Here is a 27,774-nt window from a genome sequence, read left to right as displayed (position 1 = left end):
TACGTTTTTGTGAAAGCTGTAATAAATGGTTTACAGTGTTCTGTGGACAAAAGGAATCCAAATACACGTGTATTTATTTGTTGTTTCTTTTTCAGCAGATTTTCTCCAGGTGAAACATTTTGCATTTATTTAAATATTTAAAGGTGAAAAATAATAATTAACAAGACTTGGAGTCTTACTTGAAAACATTAAGAATGCATCTCCCAAACTTACAAAAATAACATCTGTGGCCTCAAAACACAGAGCTAGGCACCACACACTCCTGCTTTGCATTTTGGGTGAGAAAACAAAAGCCCAGACCACAGAGGGGTACTGGTTTCAGGTCGAGTCCAGTGCGTTCTGTACACACCTCCCTGATCTGCTCAGACTCGCCCCCAGCCCCCTCTCTCATCTAGCCCCTCCCCCACAGGAACTTGCTACCAGGTTCTAGCACCTCTCCTGAGAAGGTGTCAAAACACAAGCTGTTCTCTCTGCAGGAAGACGCCACCCTCTGCCCCCATGTCGCCACCTTGGAAGGACTGACTGACTCCAGCAGCCCGTGCCACTCCCCGCCCCCACCATGGGACCCGAGGGAAGCTTGCTGATCGAGGGACAAACACAGATCATCTTGTTGGGGAGCCTGGCATCTGTGGCCACCTTCTTCCTCATCACCTTCCTCATCCTTCTGTGTTCCAGTTGCAACAGGTAAGAGTGACATGTGTCTACTGGAGCCTTAACACGTTCCTGGGACCTAGAAGACTTTCTGTATTAAAAAGCCTGTGATGGATGGCATCCCAATGCATAGACGTTCACAGACACTCCTGTGATTAACTGCCTTCTCTCCTGCAGAGGGGCCCAGGACACTTTTTATTAGCTCAATGAAAGGCATATTTGGTTTTCCTGGGGAGCAACTGGAAGAGACCTTATATATGAAAGCCCTTATATATGAAACTTCCCAGAAGGAACTTTTTTCTGTTCTCATGAGCACACCCATGTCTAAATTTATATTGTCTTTCTCCATCTGTGGACATTTGGAAATCTAAGTACGATGTGTATTAAACACACTCTTTTTTGCTACCATTTGAGAGTTACTGAGAATTTTTGCTGCTCTGTAACTGTGGAGGGGTCATTTTATTAAAGACTTGTAATCTAGAACTGCAGTTTCTTAAGAAACAGATTTTTCTAAAAGAGAACCATTCTGTGTATGAAATAACCATCTTGTCTTATTTTAGAATTACACTTCTCTCTCTCTCTTGACTCCTTCATATAAAATGTGTAACCCTCCCACCAAAAAAAAAAAAAAAGGAGATCTTTGCTTGGAGAGAAGCAGAGTCCTTCTGAAGCCAGAGTGATTTTCCAGGTGTTCAGACATTGTTACAACATATGCCACTCTCTGGTGAGTTGGCTGCTGCTGGAGCAGCCAGTGCAGACCAGCTGGCAGCCAACCCTCTTCCGAACTCTTCTCAATAACCTTGGAAGAGAGTTGCCAAGTGTCATTTAAAAGTCCGGATATGGCTTCCTGCACTGAAGTCTCTGTCAAAAAGAGAAAATCTGGAGTCCCTGAACTCAAGTAGTGCCGGTTCGGACCCAGGTCTCCTGAGCTGGAGAGAGACCAGCTGGCTGAAGAAACAAGACCCAAGAGGAGAGGAGTGTCAACTCTTCCGGGCCTGGGAGGGCCTGTCTCTGTAATTATTTATGCTCCCACTAGGTGTCACTGTTGCCTTGTACATCTATGGGAAAGGTAGCTTCTAGTACTGATGGCTTTCTTTAGCCTGTCCTGAGTAAAAATAAATTCTATTTTTACTGGATGGACTTTTCCATAGTCTGGAAGTACACATGACTCATCCTGAGAGCATGTACCCTTCACAACAAGCCAAAAGTTGTATTTTCTTTATTTTCTCAATCCCCTGGCAGTGTGTGACTTTGCAAAGACTGAATTAAGGAAAATGAAGACATGAGAATTGTCTGGACTTCCTTAAAAAATAAAAATTAAAAAAGAAATCATCCCAGTATTCTAGATATAAACAGTTTCTGCTCAGGAAACTGCCCCCAGTCCTCTTGTTAACTTGTATTTTCTACTCCTGGAGGAAGTGGGGGCAAGAGAGCTGCCCAGCCCCTTGCTAGGACTTGACCCCCTCAGACCCTGCTGCCTGCAGAGGAGGGGTAAGTTGTCTGGCTTCTGGTTTCTCAGTAAAATAAACTCGATTCTTTATTAAAAGAGAGATTTAAGTGTTGATACAGTTTGGATAGGAAAAGGGAGTGTGTGTTTGATTTTAGGTGGCACGTTGGATATTACAGCCATGTTTCCTTTTCTGTTTCAGAGAAAAGAAGCCAAGACCGCACAGTGGGGACCATGAGAACCTGATGAACGTGGTGAGTGTGCGTGCACGTGTGTGTGTGTGCACACACATGTGCCCTTTGAGGCATCAGCCACTTCTCTAAGCAGGTCCCTGCAAGCTTACAAGCCGAGGGCAGCAACTCAGCCAGAGTTAACTGGCTGCCTGGGCTGAGCCCTTGTGCTGCAGGTTTATACTCCCCGTGGCTAGCTTGTGTGCATGCTCAGTCACTTCAGTTGTGTCCGGCTCTTTGCAACCAGTGCTCGAAAGATGCTCAGATAGTTCCAGCTTACCACAGGGATGTTTCTGTTTCGCCTCTGCCCAGCTCCAGCTGGTTTATTAGTTGGCCACAGCTGTCATAACAAAGGACTGCAAGCTGAGTGGCTTAAATAATAAATTTATCATCTCAGTTCTGGAGGCTAGAAATTCAAGATCACGGTAGCAGCAGGCTATGAGGGCGCGTGTGTTCCAGGCTGCTCTCCTAGCTTCCAGTGGTGCCCTTGGCGATGCTTGAAGACTGCCCTCACTGTCATATCTGTCCCTGTGACTTTTCATACCATCTTCCCTCTGTGTGTATTTATGTCTGTCCAAGTTCCCCTTTTAGAAGGCTTCTGATATGACCTCATCCCTCATCTTAACCTGTTTCATCCGCAACGACCCTGAGTCCATAGGAGGTCCGTTCTGAGGTACTGAGGGTTAGGACTTCACTACAGGAATTTGGGGAGGATGAAAACTCAACCCATAACAGCTGATCAGTAAGGTTGCAGGAGCCTGAGACCCCCAGCATCCTAGATGGCCTGGCCCAGTTTTCTTGCTGTGTCCTACAGGGTCCTGACAAGCTCTAAGGGCCTCTGGGATCCACCCAGGTGAGGAGCAGCTTGAGCGTCCTGGTCCCACCTTGTTCCGCTCAGGCCTGTGCCCTTAACTGGCTGAACAATACTAACAGCTGGGGGTGGGCCACCCTCCTGTTGTTGCTGTTGAGTCGCTACATTGTTGTTGAGTCACTAAGTCGTGTCTGACTCTTTGTGACCCCATGGACTGTAGCACACCAGGTTCCTCTGTCCATGGGATTCTCCAGGCAAGGATACCGGAGTGGGTTGCCATGCCCTCCTCCAGGGGATCTTCCCAACCCAGGGATTGAACCCATATCTTCTGCTTGTCAGGCAGATTCTTTTCTGCTGAGTCACCAGGGAAGCCCCTGCCTTCATATACGCAGGATAAAACTATGAAGTTGCTTCCTCTCCTAGATGTAATTTCTCAAGAACAACTGTAAATCTGTCCGAGGAAGAAGGGGCAAAGAGGAACGATGGATGAGTGAGGGGTCTGGAGGTGAGGGATCTGGAGGTGAGGTCTGGAGTAAAAAAAGCAGCCAGCAGTCAGGTTCCGAGCCCCGCAGCAGGCGTCTCCAGTCCCAGGCGCCCTGCCCTGTGAATGTGGGAACTCTTCCAGCCGGGGCAACGAAGTGGTCAAGTCTCCTCTCCTAGGAGCCCCGGGGGTCCTCCCTTTTGTCTCTGTGTGCAGGAGGCTCACCCATCCACCTCTTCCCGGCTTCTCAGCACCGCCCTCCCTCTTACCCTCACTTTGTCACCCCCACGGCAGTCTCTGGTTGTCTGTGTCCCCACTTCTCACCTGTCCCCAGCACCTCTATTAGACTGCACCCAGAAGGCAGGTGGGGGAGAAGGTGGCGCCTCTGCTGTAGCTTCACACACACGCAGGTCCAGGGGTGACCCAGGAGAAAGGGGGTCCCCTTTCATGGGATTGAAAGAGTTGATTCCCTGTAAGTTTCTGGAATGTGAGCTCCATACTCTATTATTATTTTTGTGGTTTAGTCACCAAGTCGTGTCCAACTCTTTGCGGCCCCATGGACTATAGCCCACCAGGCTCCTCTGTCCATGGGATTGTCCAGGCAAGAGTACTGGAGTGGGTTGCCATTTTCTTCTCCAGGGGATCTTCCTGGATTAGTGATCTAACCTGTGTCCCCTGCTTGGCAGGTGTATTCTTTACCACTGAGCCACCTGGGAAGCCCCCTGTGTTATTATTACTTCGTTGCCAGTCAGGAGTCAGAGATTTTGAGAAGCCAGGTAGCCAAGTGGTGCTATTTACATCAGAACTTCCTGTGTGGACTCCTGGAGCCAGTCGGGTGTGCCCACCTGGGTCCTGCATGCACTCCATGAGCGGGATTGGGGAGCAGACCATATCAGCAGTGATTCAGCTGCTACATGAGACGGGCGGCATATTTCAAGAAACACGTGATCTAGCAACTTACTTCCAACTGTAGCTCAGCCTTGTCCACTTCCGCCAATAAGCCCAGTAAAAAACGATCAATGCCATTCTTCCCCAAAAGGGTCCTGAATTTGTGAGAATAAGGAAGGTTTGCAGACCTAAGCTTTAGCATACAACATTTTTTGCAAACCTTCAAGCGGAGACTTGGCTGATGATGAACATCTCAGATGTCAGTGACGTTTATCTTTGATCAGATTTAAGACTCTTCCCTTCAGATGACAAAGGTGATGTTTTCCCTCGTTTTCCTCAGCATGACACACCTCTGAAAAGGGTGACATTTCCAGCATCTCTGGGAGAAAGATGAGGCCGCTATCTGCTGGTGCTGATTCGGATCAGCCCTGGGGCTTCCCCGTCCCGCCTTGCCTTGAGCTAGGAGACTGGCTTCCCACAACCTGCTGTAGCCCACTTGTGATCTGGGAAGGGAAACTCTGTGTGGGGCAGCCTCAGGAGATTCCCAGGACAGCTCTGTCCAACAGAACCTTCTACCAAGATGGCTCGGCTGCACTGACAGAATGGCCACTACCCACGTGTGGCTGTTGAGCCTTTGACATGCAGCTAATCCAACTGAGGGACTCAACTTCATTTCATTTCACTTAATTTGCATCTAAGTAGCAGATTTGGGTTTTGTTGTTGCTGTTTTAATTTTTAGAAAAAGCCATGGACGGAAATCCCTGGTGGTCCAGTGGTTAGGACTCTGGGGAACTAAGATCCCACAGGCTATGCAAATGAATAAATATAAATAAAACAACAACAAAAAGGCATGGCTATTCCCCTCTGCCCCGCAGTCTGACTCGCTTGGCACCTTTGTTCTTGCAGCCTTCTGACAAGGAGATGTTCAGCCGCTCTGTCACCAGCCTGGCCACAGATGCGCCCCCTAGCAGCGAGCAGAACGGAGCACTCACCAACGGAGACAGTAAGTGCTGTCACAATTCCAGCTTTCCAGGCAGGCCTCATTACCTGCAAAAGAACTAGAAATGTAGCTCAGAAAGGTCAGAAAATGTAGCTCAGAACACCACCATGATTACCATCATCATTTCTTTATAACACCGGCTCACTTGCCTGCGTGACCTGGACAGAAGTACCTGGGAATTAATATCTTCCCCAAGGCAGCCCTTCACCAATGAGTGGTACAAGGAGGGGTCCCTTGTCCCTTGGCTGAGATAACGCGTAGGCCTGTTGATTGCTCTGTTTTCCAGACTTTTCCTGCAGGATTTGGCTCCAGTCACATATTTGAAGCTGTCTTATTAATGCAGACTTTATTGGCTACATTATCCACTGTATTTCTTACACCTTTCAATAAACCGTTCACACATGAAAAAAGAAAGTGTAGCTCAAAAAACTAGGAAATGTGTTCTTGCTCTCCTTTTGTATTACTGCCAGTTTTAGCAAAAAAAAAATATCATTTGGATGAAAAGTTAGTACCTATGAGTTGGCTGCTGTGTGCCCTCGCTCTAAGATCTCTATGTTTATGAACTTGTGTACGCTAACAACTGTAAGATTACTGTTACCCTATGAGATTACTATTACTAGTATTACTACTGCTCTGTAAGATGGAGATTATTACTGTCCTCAGTTTACAGATGAGGCAACTGAAACATTGCTGCTGCAGCAAATTACCACAAAGTTAGTGTCTGCGAACAGCACAGGTTAATTTACAGCTCTGGGTATCAGAGTCTGAACCGGGTCTCCCTGGGCTAAAATCTGTAAGTATTGTCCAGCCCAGTAGCAGCAGGGCAGCATTTCCTCCCCAGGTTCTAGGGGAGAATTTGGTTCCTCGCCTGCTTCAGCTTCTAGAAGCTGCCCGCATTGGTCCAGGCCTTTCTCTCCATCGTCAAGCCCCTCTCAGACTCTCCTGCCCGTTTCACTCACAGGTGTTAGCCACTCAGTCATGTCTGACTCTTTGAGACCCCATGGACTGTAGCCCACCAGGCTCCTCTGTCCACGGAATTTTCCAGGCAAAAATACTAGAGTGGGTTACCATTTCCTTTTCCAGGGGATCTTCCCCACCCAGGGATCAAACCCATGTCTTCCATATTGCAGGCAGATTCTTTACTGTCTAAGCCACTGAGAAGCCCCTTTTACTTATAAGGACCCTTCTAATTACACTGGGCCCACCTGGATGCCCAGGGTCCTCCTCATCTCAAGGTCAGCAGGTAGGTAGTTTATCCTTGTCCTTAATTCCTCCTTTGCCATGTGATGGAACACATTCACGGAATCTAGGGATTAGGACATGGACACCTGAGGGTGCACATTATTCTGCCTGGCACACAGAAGTTACTAATTTGCCTAAGATCTATGGTCTATGCACCAAGGATCTGTAATGTGAACCTTTGGTTTGAGTCCGAGGCACCCCATCTACACGCTCACTGCCTGATGTGAATGCTGACAGAAGTCACAACTACATTTCCATGGTGCAGTTTACAGACTGCTTTCACCTGCAGTAGCAAATCCACTTACCTCCATTTATAGACCAGGAAGCTGTGGGGCAGTCAGGATTGACACTGTGTCTTCAGACGCCAGTGCCGGTTCTGTCTACCAGGACACAAATGTCTAAATCCAGAGGGCGAAAGCTCACCTCCTCCATGACGATTAAGTATTCAGAACACAGTGGGTGGTGGTGATAACTTCGCAGATCAAGAGATCCATTATCAATTTCCCCAGATGTTGTGTCCAATTCTTTGCGACACCAAGGACTGTAGCCCGCCAGGCTCCTCTGTCCATGGAATTCTCCAGGCAAGAGTACTGTTGTGGGTGGCCATTCCCTTCTCCAGGGGACCTTCCCAACCCAGGGATTGAACCTGCATCTCCTGCATTGGCAGGCAGATTCTATACTGACTGAGCCACCAGGGAAGCCCAGATTTCCATTAACAGTCACATCATGTACAGTTTGCAACCTCAAGTCAAATAAAAAGCCAGCACCTTGATTTCACTTCACTTGACATTATCCAAGTCACTGTAATAGTTCTATAAGGAAGTGTCTTTCTCCACTTTTAATATTCCTGCTGCTTTAGTTCTTTCAGAAGACAGCACGGTGACCTGCATGCAACATTATGAGGAAGTCCAGACCTCGGCTTCAGATCTACTGGACTCCCAGGACAGCACAGGGAAGCCGAAATGTCATCAAAGTCGAGAGTTGCCCAGAATTCCCCCAGAGAGCTCGGTGGACACGATGCACAATGGGAGAAGTGCAGACGGGGACCAGGCTCTAGGGATGGAAGGACCCTATGAAGTGCTCAAGGACAGTTCCTCGCAAGAAAACATGGTGGAGGACTGCTTGTATGAAACCGTGAACGAAATTAAGGAGGTGACGGCAGCTGCCCAGCCAAGTCGAGGCCACAGCTGTAGGTCGAAGTCTGCTTCCGGTGTGAAAGAGCTTCCGGGGCCGCAGGCCAACAGCAGAACAGACTTTGCTGAGTATGCCTCGGTGGACAGAAACAAAAAGTGTCGACAGAGTGTCAATGCGGAGATTCTTCTTGGAAATTCATGTGATCCAGAAGAGGAGGCCCCGCCTCCTGTCCCCGTGAAACTCCTGGACGAAAATGAAAACCTTCAGAAGGAAGAGAGTCAAGCAGGAGAAGAGGGAGCCGCTGAGGGGACCAGTGAAACCAACAAGGTGGGCTCCTGCAATTTGTTTCAGAGCTTTGGTCCCGATTGGGAATCTACCTAAACCTGGGGCGTTTGTTTGCATGGTATTCTAAGAAATACATGCTGACACCTTCACGTGTATCGAATGGTAACAGCTGTTTTCATGTAAGCTGTGTTTGAATTTTTTTACCCCTCCAAGTAATAAAATACTGAAAACTCATGCTTACAAAATATTTCTGCCTTGGCATCTTGGATATTTTCCAGTTTTTGCATCATGTCTAACTGAGGCCAAGTATTATTTTCTGCATTTTGAAGGCCAAAAACGAAAAAGATGAGACTTTGCTGCCCATTTAGCCTCTTCTACTTTTCGCCATCCCAAGCAGTGGGGTGATTCCCGCCCCTCCACCCAAGGTCCCAGAAATCAGAGCCCAGGAACAAGCCCACAGGTGCTGCTGGGCATATCTGGTTTATGTATAGACTTTTATAGGAGTCACGTAAGAGATTTTATTTAACAACAATTTCTAAACAATAACCTGTGACTCTTAAGTTTAGATGTTCAACAGAGCTCTAAAATGCAGTAAGAATCCCTGAGCCTTCTCTCTGTGTGTCCCATGAGCTGACATCTGAGCCACAATAGCTTGGAATTCTCATCTCCAGCTATCAGCATTACCTTGGGATTTTCTATTCCCTGCGGAGACAACAGTAGGGTTCTCTTCTCAGGTTTTGGTAGGAAGGCCAAGTAAGGGCTAGTCAGTCTATAGCAGCCTTAGAAAATTTGTGGAGTTCATGATCCAAAGGGGAGCCCTGGCTAAGGTTATATGTGCGTGCTAAGTTGCTTCAGTCGTGTCTGACTCTACGACCCCATAGATTGTAGCCCACTAGGCTCCTCTGTCTGTGGGATTCTCCAGGCAAAGATACTGGAGTGGGTTGCCATGCCCTCCTCTAGGGGATCTTCCCGACCCAGGGATGGAACCTGCATCTCTTCTGTCTCCTGCATTGGCAGGTGGGTTCTTTACCACTAGCGTCACTTGGAAAGCCCTTACTCCAAGGGGTCATTCTGCATAGTGTTCTTTGAATGCATTTCAGCTTTTCATGTTACCCATGAAGTAAGCCATTGACAACAGCAATTAAGTGTTTATGAACATATTTGTTAAAGGCAAAAATGCAGCCCAATTTTTTGCCCTTTGTATAACCAGAGATAATAAAACTAATGTGAAGTTTATGCTGTTTAAAACAGTTAAACCTTTTTTTACTTTCAAGCAGTTGATAGATAAGAGAGTTGATTGTCTAACCACTGCCAAGTAAGCAATTTTCCAGATGTCACATTAGAAACTGGAAATACCCATCTGGGAACCAGATTACCTTTCTGTAGGAATATAGGGATGAATGATCCATCGTTTCCATATAAACCATTCTCATTTTAAGTGATTGGGAGAACTTAAAATGCTTAATATTCATGCTTTCATTTGCAAAAGGATTTTAATGAGCTTTTCCACTGTAAGCTGCAAGATCTAGGTGCTGGGAATGCACTAGTGAACAAGCAGATAAGTGAACAAAAATCTCTGCCCCTGTGGCGCTTACATTTTAGTTAGAAGATAAAAACATAAATATGTATGTAAGTAAAGTATATTTTTTATATAATACTTATATGTAAAATGAAGTCACTAAGTCGTGTCTGACTCTTTGTGACCCCATAGATTGTAGACCACCAGGCTCCTCTGTCCATGGAATTTTCCAGGCAAGAACTGGAGTGGGTTGCCATTGCCTTCTCCAGGGGCTCTTCCCAACCCAAGAATCGAAACCAGGTCTGCAGCATTGTAGGCAGACTCTACCATCCGAGCGGCCAGGGAAGCCCCATATATACATATGTATTATATAGATAACGTCACTGACTCAATGGATATGAGTTTGAGCAAACTCCAAGAGATAATGAAGGACAGGGAAGCCTAGCGTACTGCAGTCCATGGGTTCAAAAAGAGTCAGGCACGACTTAGTGACTGAACAACAAAAGTATATCTTAGAAGGCTTTAAAATATAAAGGAAAAAAATCAGAACAGAATCTGAGGGACTGAGAAAGTTGGGTAGGAGCACAGTTGTGAGGAGAGTGGTCAGGGCATGCCTGGCTTTGTTCAAAGGGACATTTGAACAAAAAATTAAAAGGAGTTGAGAGAGTGACTTGGTTCATGTTTTAGGGGAAGAGCCAATGAAGTAGAGGAAATGGCCAGTATGAAGGCCCTGAGGCCAGAGCATGCCCAGCCTCTCCCGGGACAAAGAGGGTATAGGTGTGGCTGGAGAGGAGAGAGCAAGGCTAAGAGGATTTGAAAGAGAGATTAACTGGGGGCCCAACCCTGTATGGCCTTGGCTTATAATCTGAATAAAATGGGGTTGCTTGAAAGCCTTGAGCAGGATGACTTCATCTGGGTTTAAGAAGGATCCCTCTGATGGAGTTGACATTCAGCCGTGAAGAATGAAAGCAAGGAGACCAGTTGGGTAGCCATTCTAATAAGCAAGACAAGAAACACTTGTTGGAACAGGGTAGGAGCAGCAGAAGTAACAGGAGACACTAAACTAGAACCAGGAGATTTGTTGATGGGCCAGATGTGGATGAAAGGATGAGGAAACAGTGATGAATCCAGGGTGTGGCCTGAGCCCCTGGAAGCGTGGGACTGCCATAAACTGAAGTAGAAGGACTGTGGGCCAAGCAAATTTGGGAGTTTGGGGCTGGACATATTGGTTTGAGATAGATATTGGTCATCCAAGAAGCAACATCTGAGAACAGCTGGATGGAGGAGCAGGCTTACAAGGATAGGCCTGGGCTGGGCTTGTACATTTGGAAGTCAGCAGCAGAAATTAGTTTTTTCAAGCTGACATCGGGCGAGATCACTGCATGAGTGTGTGTGAGTGGGGACTTGAAGAGTTCTAAGGACACAGGTCCAGGAAAGAAAGGAGCCAGCAGAAGAGAGGAAAACAGGAGAGAAAAACAGGAAAATCCAGTGTCCTAGAAGCCAAGGAGTGAGTGTTCGGGGAAGAAGGGGTGACCTTGCAGCACACAGCAGGTGAGTCAGGAGAGAGGTCAGGAGAGATCAGTGACACGGTGGACATCAGTGTCCTCCTCGAGAGCAGTTTCTTTGGAATCTAGGAGGCAGAAACTGAACTGAAATGGGTTTGGAGAGATAATAGGAAGAGAAAAATTGAGTGTTGTTTTTTTTTTAGACAACTCTTTTAAGAGGTTTTGCTATAATGGAATTAGTAACAGAACTAGAAGGGTGTGTTGATTTGGTTTGGGTTTTAGAATAGATAAATAGCCTGTTTTTATGTGGATGGGGATGACTCCATAGAGGGGAAAGTTGATGTAGACAGAATGGAGTGTTGCTGGTGCTTATATCCACGAGTGGGTGCAAGGGGTCAGGGTCTCCTGCACAGGAGGAAGGGATCGCCTTAAAGTGGAGCCTGGAAAGTTCACTTGTGGCAACGGACAGGAAGGAAGACGTGTGAATGCAGAGACTGGAGGTGTGATGGGAGAGGTAGAAGTTTATAGACATTTCTTTTGATTCCTTCAGTTTTCTCAAGGTCCTCAGCTAGGGATGAGGTGTTGGGGGTTCGGGGAGAGAGGAGAAGATGTGAAGAAGGCAGCTAGGAAAGCAGGGGCCAGCGGGTAGTAGCAGGTGTAGGAAGATTCAGAGCAGCTTTAAGGACTCATCTGAGGGGTGAGTTCTCCAGTGACCAGGAAGGGAGTGGAGTTCTTAAAGTATGACAGTGATGGCCGACCATGGAGCTTGAGTTTGATAGGGTAGGAAGGAAGGCGGAGGAGAAGTGAGATGTGCAAAAAAGTGGTTGGGGGCCCCACAGTTTTGCAGGCTTGTTAAACTGGGTTATGGGAGGAGTAGGCGTAAACAGTGAGTGCTGGTCTGAAGGGGCCTGCAGGGAGATGGGATAGTGGGGCTGCTGTGGTTTAGGCTAAGAGGGGTCTGAGGTGCATACTGAGCAGGGAGGTGGGGCAAGGATGCACGGTCGGTGCAGGGAGGTCAAGGAGTAGGTGCAGGTTTGGAAGGATACAGGTCGGTTGAAATCAGCAAGAATTCAGGCAGGAGAGGTGTTAGAGATTCAGTGAATCCAGAGCCAGAATCATCAAGAATCATCAAGAATCATCAAGAAATGAGGCCAGAAAATGTGAGTTGATTTCTCCACTAGTTGTGAAAAGTTTCCAGATGACCTAAGAATCTTCCTGATAACTCATGCAAACTAGAAATAAAAAGTTTAGGGATTTGACAAACACCATAGTATTTTTTTCAGTCAATTTTTCAATCTTTCATTAATGATCAATCCTTCAGTGATAATTAGGAATTGAAACAGTAATCATAATCATTTGGTTTTTCTGTACCTACAGATTCAAATTAAAAAATTAGAAGAAATTTATCTAATGTAATACTGCTGGGTATGTAAAATCATACTTATGTGTTTATTCCTGAGGTCCTTTATATAATTTCTTTGTAGAAAATAGTTTCTTGTCTAAGAATCGTTTGAAAACATTTTTGTATATAGTTGCATCAAAGCATATGCCCAAAAAAAGGTTAAATTATTGACTTTAAACTCTCTTCTCTTGATTTATTTCGTTCTAACAGAGACTTAGTTCATTGTCGTACAAGTCCCGGGAAGAAGACCCAACTCTCACAGAAGAAGAGGTGAGTTTTGTTACTTTTAAATAATCCAGAAGCTCTTGTAATAGAGAATAGCACTTCCTTCCTTAAGTAGACGCTCTGTCCTGTTACCCTTCATCTGAGAAAGCTGAAGTAGGCTCTTAAGCCTATGGTTGGAAATGAGAGTTGGCTATGTTGGCTTTATCATGGTTCAGAGAAAGTAACTGGGAGATGGGAAGACAAGGAAGAGGATAAGTTGAACAAGGAAGCTCAATAGGGAAGAAGGAGAAGACAAAAATAGAAAGGGGAGGGGAGGAAAGAGGAATGAGAAGAGAGAAATGTAAGTGTGTGAGCTTTAATCAGGGAGGAGGTTCCCATTAAAAGGAAGTTAATAGTGGGTTGGAATATGCAGAGAATTGGAACAGGTGGATATAGAGAATTTGCTCCAGGCTGGGAGACAGAGGAAGAAGGGCTTAGGCTTCTGGGAGACAGAGCAGGAAACTTCAAAAACACTTCCAGACTGGAAGTAGGGTTAGACATGGCCACCAATGAGAAACAGTGATATATCCTCCCAAGCACCGGGGCTAAAGAGTCATGGATTAAACTTTCAGTGAAGCATTAAAATTGTAAAAGCCAGTATTTATGGGATTTTGTCAAGCTAGATTCAGAGCCGAACACCTTAATTTGTCAAGCTACATAAAGCCTCTTCCTGGCATGCCTAGCTTAGTAAATTGTGTACGTGTACAAAAGCAATGTGGGCTTTCCAGGTGGCGCTAGTGGTAAAGAACCCACCTGCCAATGCAGGAGGCATAAGAGACACAAGTTCAGTCCCTGGGTCATGAAGATCCCTGGAGGAGGGCATGACAACCCGCTCCACTATTCTTGCCTGGAGAATCCCATGGACAGAGGAGCCTGGTGGGCTACAGTCCATGGGCTCACACAGAGTCAGACACGACTGAGGTGGCTTGGCACACACACACATGCAAAAGCAACACACACGTGTGACGTTGCCCAGCCCCCACCACGTTCCCTCTCCAGGGAGTGGAACTGCCATCTGTCCACCTGGTTGCAGAAGCCAAAACTCTGGGACCCTCCTGAACACCGCATTTTCCTCACTGTCTTCAGATTCAGCCAGTAATCAGGCCCTTCAATTCCACCTCAGAAGCTAACTTTCACGTTCCCCCACCCCTGTCCATATCCACTGGGCCCGCCCCTCACAAGACTAATGCAGGGCCCTCCTACCAGGGCCCGAAGTGGCTCCTGTGCCTCCTCCAGCATTTTTCACTCTCCTGGAGACATCCCATTGGGCTAAGAAAATACTTTAATTCCCTGGCAGTCCAGTTTTTAGGACTCAGTGCTTTCACTGCTGAGGCCATGGGTTCAGTCCCTGGTTAAGGAATTAAGATTCTACAAGCCAGGCTGAAAAAAAATATATAAGAGATCTGGAAACTAATTCTTTAAAATAAATTGAGACTATGTGAAATTTTTAATTACTTTTCCTCTTATCTTACATTTGTTTGTGGTTTTTGAATAGGACACTGTTATACTGATGAATGTTGAACATAGAATAAAGAACTGTGACTCCCATGTATTCATTCTAGGAAGATGATTTAGGAAAAATAAATATGGAGATCATTTATTTTTATATTCATGTGATATAATGTTAGTCCAGACTGAAACTGAGACCTGAATTTTAAGTACTATTATCCTAATTTAACAGAATGATGGGGGAAGGGTTGAATATAAAAAGAAGAGAAATGAGGGAAAGAGGGTAATTTATGAGAACATAATAACAATTTACAGACTGAATAATAATGATGAAAGATGTTAAAGAGAAAAATTGCAAAGCTAAATAGTAAGAGGGCTTGAAGAGAAACCTTTTATTTATACAAAATAAAAATAATAGTCGTAGGAGACATATATTCAAAAAGAATATTAGAAGACTTGAGAAATGTTAATAAGATTTCAAATTTACAGTGACACCCTCCTGCACATTTGGTTCATGCCCAGGGAAAATATTAAGTTGCAAGTTAATGAAAGAGCCTGTAATTTAAAAAAGAAAAGACTGTAAAAGCCAAGAAGGCCCAAGTACTTACCAGGAGTGGAGGCCATTGTGACAGAAGCATGGGCAAGAAAGGAGGAAGAGAAACAGAAGTGGTGCTAAGGGCCCAGCTCTCGCTGTCACTCTCACAGATAAAGTTGTGTTTGTCCTCCTGATGTTACCGCTGAAGCTGAGGACACCGGCTACCTTCATTACTATCCATGCACGTGTGTTTAGTGGCTCAGTCGTGTCCAGCTCTTTGCAACCCACGAACTGTAGCCTGCCAGCCTCCTCTGTCCATGGGATTCTCCAGGCAAGCATAATGGAGTGGGTTGCCATTTCCTCCTCCTCCAGGGGGTCTTCCCAACCCAGGGATCAAACCCCGGTCTCCTGCACTGCAGGCAGATTCTTTACCTTCTGAGCCACCGGGGAAGCCCCTATCATGCATGACTCACCCCTTTATAATCTGTCCACGTTTTTGGCTCGGACCACCTTTTAAGTAAAAAGTTTCATGTGTTGGCAACTTGCTACACAAAGCAGAGGCCTTGTGTTTTACTCTTCTGAAATGGAAAGCTACTCTAATTCCTCATTTTGAAAGGAATTTTTTAGTTAAAACCTCTCAGGTGAGAATGTTAATTTAATATGCATGAAAATGGTTAAATCAACAGGGCAGGATTTTCACAAAGATTATTTCTCTGACTCAAACCCTTTGGATTGTCAAAGCCTGGCAAATGCCAGCCACCAGCCTGTAGGGAAAGTTCTCATGCAAATGACAGTTAACGTGCAGCAGGCGTGTCTTAAGAAGTTTTGGAGGCCAGCTGGAAGCTTTCTGCCCAGCATGTGGATATGTGAGAGTAGGACATCTCTCTCTGCACTTGCAAAGCCAAGCATCTGTCAGGAAGTATGTTCCCTTATTTCCTGGGTGTTTTAATACATCAATTGCTGTGCAAAGATAACTGCAGGTAATGAAGGATATTTTTACTTATTTCCAACCGTGATTTCTAACAATAAAACAATACCCTCCCTCCCAAATCTCCTAATCAGTCCATTTTTGTATCAAAGAAAATGAAACCTCTCCTGATATTTGTGGCTTTGTTGTTGATGTTCAGTCGCTCAGTCATGTCTGACTCTTTGCAACCCTACGGACTGCAGCACGCCAGGCTTCCCTGTCCTTCGTCCCCTGGAGTTTGCTCAAACTCATGTCCATCGAGTTGGTGATGCCATCCAACCATATCATCCTCTGTCATCCCCTTCTCCTGCCTTCTGTATTTGTGGCTAGATGAGATGTATTGGTGAGACTGAGTGGGTTTGCTTGGAAAACAGCCTGTTCTTCCCAAAGAAAAGAGTGTCCCATAAGTTTTTGTCTTTGTTGCATGAGAGGTGCAGTGTTGTCTGACTCTCCACGACCCCATGGACTGTAGTCCACCAGACTCCTCTGTCCATGGGATTTCCCAGGCAAGAATGCTGGAATGGGTAGCCATTTCCTTCTCCAGGGAATCTTCCTGACCCAGGGTTTGAACCCATGTCTCCTGCATCTCCTGCACTGGCAGGCAAAGTCTTCACTACTGAGCCACCTGGGCAGCCCATCCCCTATGTTGATTGTCTCCCAATATCATTTCTGAGTTGATTTCATATAAGAATGAATTTTCCCACTGAAGAAAACTTAGCCCCATCTCTGAATGTCTATTTAACCAATAGTATGCAATGAAGTATTAATTTAAAAAATAGTAGGGGGGGGGATGGTAAGGAAGATGGGAGGGAGGTTCAAGAGGAAGAGGTATACCTATGGCTGATTCATGTTGATATTTGGCAGAAAACAACGAAATTCTGTAAAGCAATTGTCCTTCGATAAAATTAATAGATAAAATCAGAAAAAAAAAAATAGTGGAAAGTGATCCTCTGACAGTTATATGTATACTGCCAACCAGCATCCAGAAGCTATTGTTGAGACCTTTGTGATGCGGGAGGAGTGGATTATACAGTCTGGTGCAGTGCTTCTCGCACTTAGTGGGCATGAGAGTCAGCCCACCCCCAGAATTTGTGACTCAGTGGTTCTGGGGTGGTGCCCCAGAGTTTGCCTTTCCAAAAAATGTCCAGATCCTGCTACTGCTGACTTGAAGCCCACCCTTTTGAGTATCACCAGGATGATATGTTTTCTACCCTTTTTTGTAAAGCAGTCAAAACTTTCCTCAGGTGAAATATCATTGGGATAAAGAAATCAAATAAATCCCGATGTTGTGGTCAGGTCCTGGGGGTCTTGAGCTGCCCACTCTACCTGCTTGCCTCAAACCCTTGGCAGAATTAGAGAGAACCTGGATTTCATAGAATTAGGCTACTTACAAAGTTATAGACAACACATATAATTGTTCTGCTGCGTACTCCAGGATTAGCATAGGTTGTGAAGAATCGGCTTCTGGGTATATATCCAAAAGAAATGAAAACACTGTCTACAAGAGATATCTGTACTCCTCTGTTTATTGCAGCATTATTCACAATAGCCAAGTCATGAAAACAACTTAACTGTCCAACAACAGATGAATGGATAAAGAAAATGTGATTACACACACACACACACACGTGTACACATAATGGAATATTATTCATCCATAAAAAAGAAAATCTTGCCATTTGCAACAGCATAGATGGATCTTGAGGGCATTGTGCCAAGTGAAATGAGTCAGAGAAAGACAGATACTGTGTATTCTCATATAGATGTGAAATCTAGAAAAGCCAAACAGAAATAGAGTAGAATGGTGGTTGCCTCAGGCTGGGGACTGGGGGAAATGGGGAGATGTTGGTCAAAGGGTCAAACTTCCATCTATAATAAGTTCTGGGAATATAGTACATCATGGTGGCTAGAACTAACAGTACTGTGTTGTATACTTGAAACTTAGAGCTTAAATGTTATCACCACACACCAAGAATATGGTAATCACAGTGAAGAAGTTGTTAACTAACTTTATTGTGGTAATCATTTCACAATATGTGTATCAAACCATCATGCTGCACTCCTTAAACTTACATGTGTTGTGTGTCAATTATGTCTCTGTAAAGTTTGGGAATCCGAAAAAAATTCTTAAAGGGACCCACACCCCCATAGTCCCAAGAATCTAGCTTGTCACTAAAAGGGGGAGGGAGGAATCAAGCTTGGAGCTTATTTATTCACTTCTCCCCTTGTTTTCTAGATCTCGGCCATGTATTCATCAGTGCATAAAAAAGGACAGCCAGGGAACAAATCAGGACAGTCACTTAGAGTACCGGAGGCCTCCTACACCTCCATGCCGGGAGCCGCTCCGAGGTCCCCCTCTTCCTGCAACGATCTCTATGCCACTGTTAAAGACTTTGAGAAGATGCCGCATAGTGTCAGCACACTTCCAGCAGCAGGCAAGCCCAGTGAGGAGCCTGAGCCAGATTATGAAGCAATACAGACTCTAAACAGAGAGGAAGAGAAGTCTGCCCCAGAGACCAACAGTCACCATGGCCTTTGCCCAAAAGAGAATGACTACGAGAGCATCGGGGACTTGCAGCAATGCCGAGACGTCACCAGGCTCTAGCAGCCTGGAAAGGACCCAGCTAGCAAAGGACCAGCCGGCAAAGCCAGTGCTGCTGCAGAAGACAAGAAGCAATGTCAGCCACACTTCATATGCTGCTTTAGGAAAGGGAAGACGATTGGAGATGCCAGAACTGCTTCTCAGTTTGGGGAGAAATGCGTTAGGCACCCTGCTGCCAGGGCACTGGCATACCCAAGCACACCTGCGTCATGCACCCGCTCCCTCTGGAAGGATCCCGGCTGTCAGTGATCTCACCCTCTTCGTGAAGAAAGCCACGCAGTAAGGAAGAATGACACTTGTCAAAAACCACAGCTCACCTGCCTGAAACACTGCCATTCACAGGAGCCTGGTTTCTCTCCCTCTCTCCTTTTCACTGTCTGCTACTGATAGTAAAATGAATGGCATTTCTCTCTGAAATCTTCCGATTTATAATGGTTCGTTCCAAGGATTTTCTCCCACCAGGCTGGGCCTTTGCCTTCAAGTGGGTGTTTTCCGTTGCTAAGAAATTGTGGTTGCTATTTCCGGTCTGCTCCCCAGCCCATTCAAAGAGCTGCACCTGGGAACCCGAGCCCCCAACCAGTGGAGAGCACTGGGGACACCCCTTGAGTTTCCTAGCTCTTCATTCCTTCTGATTTGGGCACTCCATGTCAGCAGCCTCTTCCAAAGTACTTGAAGTCATTGTTAGATGCTTTATTTTATTTTTATAGTCAATATGGTTTTTTCCCCCCCAGTGTTTGAAACTCTTCAGAGTCTTTTTCAGTATTTTCAAAGAATATCATGGTACTTCTATACTTGTTTTAGTCCAGCTCATTCTTCCAAAACAGAGAGCCTTAATCTCAATGTTAGGACACAGACCACGTGTTTGGGTGGCAGCCACTGCATCCATCTCTTCCCAAGGGCTGTGGACTTGAATGTGTATTTCTGATGACCTCTGCTGCCACACTGACGTGCAGGAGTTCATACATGAACTGCTCCCCTAAGGTAATCTATTTGAGATGAAAATATAAACATTTATTTTTGTTATATAAATTTATAAGGTATTTTATGTTTAATGCCTAATTTCTAGGAAGTGCCAGATAAAATATATATTAACTATTTTGATTTGATGTACAATGATTTATATTCTCATTTTGAAAAGACACCATGAAGCACATAAGCTGTACCAGTAGTTGTTATCTTTTTTCTAACCAAGTGTTTAAAACATGGAAGGTTTTTAAAGACATCACTTTTCAAATGGTACTTGGAGCTCTTGGTCAAAAATCAGCTGACTCATTGGAGAAATAAGTGGAATAAACATAACTGATCATTTTCAATGTTTTGTGGTGGGCAATAGTGAAATATTTGAAATGGTAAAAATGGAAAGAGGAACAAGATATGACCAGGGATGACTGACGATTAACCTTATGAAAGTATTATGATTCCATTAAGGTTTAGCTACGTTTTTAAGAAAAAGGTGATGAATTCTGTAGCCTGGTGCTTGCACATGTAAATTGCCTGTTGGGATTTTTTTTTCCCCTTCATTCAGTGGCTGAAATAACTCAGATTGAGAGCTCAGCCTGGTTTGAATTTAATCATCTCTTTAGATTTTATAAGGCCGACATTGGGAAACCTGTTCATTTTTCATTCTAAAAGGAACCTGGTTGAAGTGCTATTATGTAGTGTGGGCTACAGAAAAGAAGCTTTTCCTACACTCTAAAGAAAAAAAAAAAAGGCAATTATTCTGTACCACTGTGACATCTGCGATTTTTCAGATTGAATAATCTTACTGTTTTCACTCATTAGGACAAAGAATGCAGTTGGGAGGATGAAGCATCTTGAAAATTGTAGGGACCAGCTCCCGGGCATGTTTTTTTCCATTCCTTGCATTCATGGCTTGATTTTGTGACTGCTCTGTAATACGTTTCTGCAATTGTAAAGTAGCTCAGTTGGAGTAAACGGTTTGCTTGTTATTTTCCAATCAGCCTGGTCTCTCCTGTGAAGACTTTATGTGCATAAAAGCACAATCATCATTGATCAAAAGATCATGGCAGAATAACCTTGGATCAGGGAGAAGTTTATCAGAAAGGTGCAAGGCCCATACTCTCTGAATTCATCTCCTTTGTAAGCACTGGTTTGCCCGGTGATTCTCACTGCTTATTATGAATGAGTCTGACCCAACAACCTCAGTATCATGGGGTTGCTTTGGCACCTGTTGACAGCCACCTCACACTGTTCACCGAGCCTTGTGCATGCTGCAGTCTCATCCTTTATGAGCACCTGACTGCTCAAAAGTTGCAGTTCATGATGTCTCACTTATGACCAAGGAAGCGGGTATGATCTCTAAAGAGTAAAGCTGTTTCTAGATAGGGAAGCCCTTTATAAATAGTCATATCTTGAAATTTCATTATTGGAATTCCCCCAGAAGTTTCAAAATAAGGGCTATGCCTTACGGCCGTAAAGTGTGCAATGAAATCTCTCTCTCGATTGGAGAACCTGTGCTAAGAATAAGTTGTGATATAAAGTATTAAAAGGGAACTGTAAGGGCCTCCAAAACACATCCTGAAAGAGTAAGTAATAGCACAATCTATGAGGACTAGGGCCTGAGAAAAGCAGAGTAAGCTTTGGGAGATGGCTCTGCTCTTCAGAACATTAGGTACCTTACTAAAGTATTTTATTGATGTAACATCACTGTTTTAACCCTTTAGTACAGTATTTCATAAATTTCATCACTTTTTAAAAATTTTATTTGTTGAAACTTTGTGCTAGAATCTTTAGGTTGGAAGCCTATGGTTTCTTTAAAAAGTTTTCATCTTAAAAGCTACATAGTTTAAGTGTATGAAAAGTAATTATCAAGAAAGAAAGAGTTTACTGTATCTTTAAAATTCAATTTGACATCCATATTATGTATGCATTGAACTATAATAACCTAGGTTATTATAATCTTGCCTAGGATCTTTGCTTTTATTCATGTATTTTGAAAGTTTCAAAGAGTTTTTTTTACTGATTCTCAGATATTGTCTGTCAGCAGGGAAGTGTAACCTGCTTTATGTGAAATGTTTGAGGAGATTTTAAATTCTAGGAGGAAGTAATTTTTGCGCATATCTTTGCCACATTTTTTTTTTCCTACCCTTCAGTAAATTATATCATTAGGATTATTAAAGCTTTTGAAAGTACCACTCTCCTTTGTGGGAAAAAGGCTAATTACTGATTTGTCTGCCCTTAAAATCTAAGAGTTGATTCTAATTGAGTGCTAGATTAGGTAGTTAGCAAAAAGAACTGAAATTTAACCTCAGCATGTTACTAGATCTAGCTCTCATATTTGATTTTCATTTTTCAAATTAGAGCATTTACTTACTTTTACCAGTAACTATATATATAGGGCTTCCCTGGTGGCTTAGACTGTAAAGAATCTGCCTGCCATGCGGGAGACCCAGGTTTGATCCCTGGGTTGGGAAGATCCCCTGGAGAAGGAAATTGCAACCCTCTCCAGTAATCTTACCTAGAGAATGCCTGGACAGAGGAGCCTGGCAGGCTATATACATACACGCACATGTGTATATATTTAAAGTCACTCTGGTGCTTAATTAATTAGGATACATCCCGTCATGTATTTTGAATGTGTATCCTACTAGTGTGATGATTATTGTCATAAAAGCAGAACAGAAGAAACAGTTGTCCAGTCATTTTCTTTTTTTCCCAATCATTTTCATTTGACAGTTACCAGAAAACCTTCTTAACTGGCCCTCAGTGAATTTCTCTAGTTAATGAATTCAGATTTTAAACTATGTCCATCATTCTCTTAGCTGAAAAACAGTGGTGTGTTTAAATAGTTTTATTCATGCAGCTCCCTAAATATTCAACCGGACAGAAGGAAATGAAAGTAGGTGTCCTTCTCAGACAGGTATTTGAGGAGAGATTTGACCGAAGGCAGCAAGGGCCGTGTGAGCCAGGATAGTGACGCCCCCACACACAACCAGACGGCAGAAGCAGGGGCTATTATCACCTGAAGGCACTTCCCTTCACTGTCTCCAGAAACAGGGAGGTTTTAGCACAGAATGAACAGGAGTGGAGGAGGATCCTGTGCTGCTCTGAGATGGTGCCATATTATGGCTAGAATCTCAGAGCCTCAGTTCAAGACTGATGTAGGACTTTGTAAATGAGTAAATGCTCCTGGTAATAGTTGCTGTGAGTCTGTGTGGTCTAGTGATGCCATTCTGAAAGTGTTGATTTCTGGTACCAACCAGCTTAGCTTTGGTTGCTGGAAGCACAGTAGGTACTGATGGTTATTTCCTGGAAATCTTGACAGGCTTATTGTACTGTGTAATGGGGAAAAGTTAAAGTGTAATGTTTGGTGTTAATAAGTGACTGATGTGAAAATAGGAACATGTGTCTAAAATATCAAATATGGCTTTATTTGCAGTGAAGTCTAAATTCTTTGTCCTGTAGTTGTATTTTCTTGCTCTGTGTTGTAGCTTTTCTTAAATATATTATTTCTGACAGTATCACTAGACGAGTTTTACACACTTAGAATGTGTTTGACTTTAAGAGAGCAATCCAGAAACTGTGTGAGAGTCTTCATCTGGAATTGCCAAAGTAAATTAAATAAAATCATGGTCTAGAAGAGAACAAACATTCATAAATGGTGTTTTACCCCTACTGCTCATTTTAAAGCTGTATTTACATGCAGTCTCCAATGCTTATAAAGTATTTCATTGTTTTTCTAGGTTCTTCTTTTATTTAACTAGGAAATTGTAGTTCAGATTTTTCTTAATGCCAGATGACACAAGAGATACATTTTTTGCTTTAAAAAAGACGATTTTTTTTAAAGCATTATTTTGGTAATCATTTATCTAAATGCAGTTAGATTGAACTCCTCTTTGCTCACCACTTCCATATTGTGGGTGTTTTTTAAAAATGTGGCTCAGATGGTAAAGAATCTGCCTACAATGTAGGAGACCCAGGTTCGATCCCTGGGTTGGAAAGACCCCCTGGAGAAGTACATGGCTACCCACTCCAGTGTTCTCGCCTGGAGAATCCCATGAACAGAGAAGCCTGGTGGGCTACAGTCCATGGGGTCACAAAGAGTTAGACACAGCTGAGGGACTAACACTTTCACTTTCACTTTTAAAAATGTATCATGCTCTATCTCGGCTCACTTCCTGTTACGTATTATAAAGGTTGGTAATTGTCATTCCTCAGACCTCTGTATGTTAAATTGGCAACCGTAAATTGTTTTAATGTTGTTACCATTTAAATTTTGCACTGTATTAACATGCCTCATGTTTTCAGGGGACGTTTGAAATATCACTAAACAAGAGGAATTTGCATTTCACTGTGTATTCATTTTTTTTCCCCTCATAAAAATGGTTTCCAAAAAAAGTAACATATTGTCTGTTAGATGATCCCAATCAGTTTCAAAGTACTCCTCTTACTCAAAACTACTCAAAAATAATTCATGACAGCATCATTGTGACTCATTGTCTCAAAAGGTCTTTGTAATGGTCAAATTTTTCCAATTCACGAAAGAGTGGGAGAGTTGTTTTCAATATTGTTGTTGTTGAGTCGCTAAGTCGTGTCTAACTCTTTGCGACCCCATGAACTGCAGTACCCCAGACTCTTCTGTCCTCCACTGTCTCCCAGAATTTGATAAAACTCATGCCCATCGAGTCGGTAATGCCATCCAACCATCTCATCCTCTGTTGTTTCCTTCTCTTCCTGCCTTCAATCTTTCCCAGCATCAGGGTCTTTTCCAATAAGTTGGCTCTTTGCATCAGGTGGCCAAAGTATTGAAGCTTCAGCTTCAGCATCAATCCTTCCGATGAATATTCAGGATTGATTTCCTTTTGGATTGACTGGTTTGATCTCCTTGCAATCCAAGGGACTCTCAAGAGTCTTCTCCAGCACCACAATTCAAAAACAACAACTCTTTGGCACTCAGCCTTCTTTATTCTCAATATTTGGAATGTTTAAAACCTTCTGTCACTTTGCATGGCACCATCCCAGCCCCTCTGTGTCTGCTGCTCCCAGAATGTTCCGTGCCTTCTTTTCCAATAGCAGTTACAATCTTCAGTATCGCAGACCCTGACTGGCAGCATTGAACTATTCCCCAGCTCTTCCCAGTTCACATTTTCCAGCGTCAGGGGCTCCCTGGATAAGCCTCAGACCCACTTGGGGAAGCAGATGCTAGGTGTTATTTGTCAGAAACTTTGCTAAACCATGTAAACCATCACTTCTCAGCCTTTTCCCTGATGGCTCAGTGGTAAAGAATCTGGTGCCAATGCAGGAGACACAAGAGATGCAGGTTCAATCCCTAGATCCTGAAGATCCCCTAAGGAGGACATGGCAACCCACTCCAGTATTCTTGACTGAAAAATTCCATGGACAGAGGAGCCCAGTCGACTACAATCCATGGGGTCGCAAAGAGTCGGACATAGCTGAATGAGCACAGCACACAAATCATGTACACTCTTGCCCACGTCTTTTGTGAGATGTGGTTGGCACTAAGGGACCAATGAAAAGAATTTTTAAAACATTCTGTTGAGGATTCAGACTCACAAATGTAAAAAGAGCACTGTGCCCTCTCCAGGTAAGTTCACGGCCCCTACAATGTACTGAGGCTGAAGGTAAATCCTGGAACAGCAGACCAGTAGCGACCCGTAAAGTTGAAGGACACTGATTGTTTTAAGAGGGGGGCGGGGAAAACCCTTTCCTATAAGAAAGAATCACTTCTAAAGTATATTGAGTGTAACATTTTTCTAAATCCTGTAGCTATTATGCCCCACCCCTGGGAAAGAGTGCTTATGAGTTATGTTGCTGTAACTAGTTTGAGCTCCTCTCCTAGGTCTCAAGGAAATGAGGATAGTGTTCAAGCATCTGAAGTTACCAGATGTTGAACATAACTTGGCCATTTATAGACGAAATCTCCAACATTTGGAGGCAATGGGTGATTCAGTGACTAAGGGCCTCTGTCTCTATACACCGAAGGATCCAGGCCGGGTTTAGTTTTCATTTTTTTTTAAACTTCACTCTCATCACGCTAAGGTAGTGTTTGACTTAAAAGAGATCATTCCAGAAACTGTGTTAAATTAGAGTCTTCATCTGGAATTACCAAAGTAAATGAAATAAAATCATGGTCTAAAATATGTATTCTAGTGTAATTTTTTCCCAAATTACCAGAACAGGTATCTGTTCATTTTCATTATACATTTAATTGTTGAAAACCTACCTGCTATACCCATTAGGCACCCTTCACAGGATAATTACGGCTAAAAGAGAGGAGACCAGTCTTGGCCCCTGGAGCCTGCATTTCAGAACTGGCTTGTTGTAATGTCTGGTTTAATTTTGTTTTGTTTGTTTTTTCACTCAGCAAGTGGGAAACCATGAGTGTAAACAGACTCTTTCCTTTTCCTTTTTTACGCTTAAGGAAAAAAGAAATGTAATTTTAGCTCCCATTTAGGTAGTAAAGGCTTCCCTGACAGACAGCGGTGCCTTTCCCTAGGCGAAGAGACTAGAACCAAAGGCTTTAGTCAGTCTTTGAACATTCCTTTGACAAGTTTTTATGTATTTTTCATGTGAAACCCATAAATGAACCTGGCATGATGATCGTGACCTAGCCAGTAAACTTGCTTGCTTTTTTTGCATTCATCTTCTTAAATATAAGCTTCCCTTGTTTTACCTGGAGCCATGCTAGAAACTGAATTCCTGTGGGCCACTCCATGGCTGCCTGCTGATGTCCTGGAAACTTGGCAGCATCATTAGCAGTGCTCGCCTCAGAGGGAGAAGCTCGTGGAATGTGTTGGGAGAGTTGAATTTTACATCCAAGTCAACAAACGTTTGAAAGAGTCCTGTATGCCTCAGATTTTGACACACACAAAAAAATTATTTTTTTCTGAGTACTAACTACATATTTGATTTGGGGTGGGGTGGGGTGGGGGGCTGGCAGAGCAGGGATTAGAAGTAAAATCTGAACTAAATGATGTGGGCATGACTTTAGGCCCCTGTGTATGTGAGTCTGGAAACTGTCTTATTCCAACACGCTACCTACCACCCTGAGTCTCTTAAGGAGCACACTGTAAATGTGTATAAGACTGAGAAAGATGATGTTAAAGACGTAAATTATTGTTTAGATACTTTCTTCTTTGTTAACTCAGAAATAAGCTTGTGGCTAGCACGAGATGGCTACTAAAGACATCATTTGTAGGTTACTAGGAACAACCTTTCAAATATGTTTCATTCCAACTTTTTGTAAAACTGGGGAAAGAACCTCCTAGTAATGAAAAAACAAAACCAATAAGAAACTTCCATAAACACTTTCTAAAAGAGCTTGAATGCTTAGTCATTCTCCAGGCCAGAATACTGGAGTGGGTCGCCTTTCCCTTCTCCAGGGGATCTTGGCATCAATCTAACATCTGCCCTAGAGTGTTTGCTTCTTGCCTATAGTATTTCAACAATTTTTATGGGAGAAAAAAATGTACATATTTTATTTCTTGGAAAAATGAATTGAAGTACTGAATTAAATTATCAGAGGGGCCAATTTAAAGAGACGCATTGGTTTTTGAGACAAGCTCATAGCTCTGTGGTCCGTTTCAGCATTGACTTTACTGTGTGACCTTGAGCAAATGATTAATTACTCTGTGCCTCAGTTTCTCCATCTACAAAATGGGGATAATGATACCAACCATTGCCTACCTCATAGGGATGTTATGGGGACAATTGAGACAATATAGATAAATACAAATGCTTTGAACTCTGAAAGAAAGGTGCTATATAAATTGAAATTGTGTTGTTTTTGATGATCCAATTGTTATGTTTAGAGTTTAAATAATAGCAATACTGTTAGTCATGTTAAGAATAAGTTTCAATTTGATGTATATTTACAATTCTCTTCTGTGGCCAGATAGCGATCATCATCCAGTAATGGTACTGAAATTGGTATTTGTTTTCTGTGTGTTTCTGCCCATAGTATTTCTATTCTGAATGTTCCCAAAAGGCTGGAGTTTAACTTGTCATATCTTGTAGTTTACATGTAATGAACCTTATTCAAGCTGTATATAGAAGTATAATTACATGTAAATAGCAGGTACGTTGTAATTCAAGGCACTTATCAAATTCTCTTTTGTTCTTTTTTAATTGCAATAAAGATCAGTTTTATATAAAAGCTTGTTTAAGTTCATTTGATATTTGGGAAGATCAAGAATGGCTAATTTATATGCCCTGAGGGCATCTCCGGGGTTGGGAGTTTTGACAGTCAGCTCACTGCCTGGCAGGAAGAAGGTGGTGCCTGAGAAGCAGGCAGTGGAGCTGAGTGGTTAGAGCTGCCAACTCTGCAGAAAAGAACCTGAGTTTGAGTCGCAGCTCCAGGGTGACTTTGAGGAAGCCATAGT

At 43.5% G+C, this 27,774-nt stretch overlaps 1 protein-coding gene across 6 annotated transcripts in view; it reads left to right on the top strand.

Annotated features, from left to right (window-relative positions):
• Nucleotides 1-27,548, top strand: part of PAG1 (phosphoprotein membrane anchor with glycosphingolipid microdomains 1) — a 160,033-nt gene extending 132,485 nt beyond the window's left edge. For 5 of the 6 annotated variants that reach the window (XM_025001862.2, XM_025001861.2, XM_059874454.1 and 2 more), the window contains 6 exons: nt 477-684; nt 2,301-2,352; nt 5,415-5,511; nt 7,610-8,211; nt 12,806-12,865; nt 18,047-27,548. In XM_025001862.2, the coding sequence (XP_024857630.1) occupies nt 560-684; nt 2,301-2,352; nt 5,415-5,511; nt 7,610-8,211; nt 12,806-12,865; nt 18,047-18,415 (1,305 nt within the window). In that variant the 5' untranslated portion in view covers nt 477-559 and the 3' untranslated portion in view covers nt 18,416-27,548. The remainder of the gene's footprint in view (nt 1-476; nt 685-2,300; nt 2,353-5,414; nt 5,512-7,609; nt 8,212-12,805; nt 12,866-18,046) is intronic. The other variant, XR_009490510.1, reaches the window with a different exon arrangement.
• Nucleotides 27,549-27,774: the final 226 nt, after the last annotated feature.

Source organism: Bos taurus, chromosome 14, assembly GCF_002263795.3.
Source record: "Bos taurus isolate L1 Dominette 01449 registration number 42190680 breed Hereford chromosome 14, ARS-UCD2.0, whole genome shotgun sequence".
In the NCBI taxonomy this organism is placed as follows: Eukaryota; Metazoa; Chordata; class Mammalia; order Artiodactyla; family Bovidae; genus Bos; species Bos taurus.
Note: the sequence above shows the minus strand (reverse complement) of the source record. Positions and strands in the feature narration are given on the sequence as shown.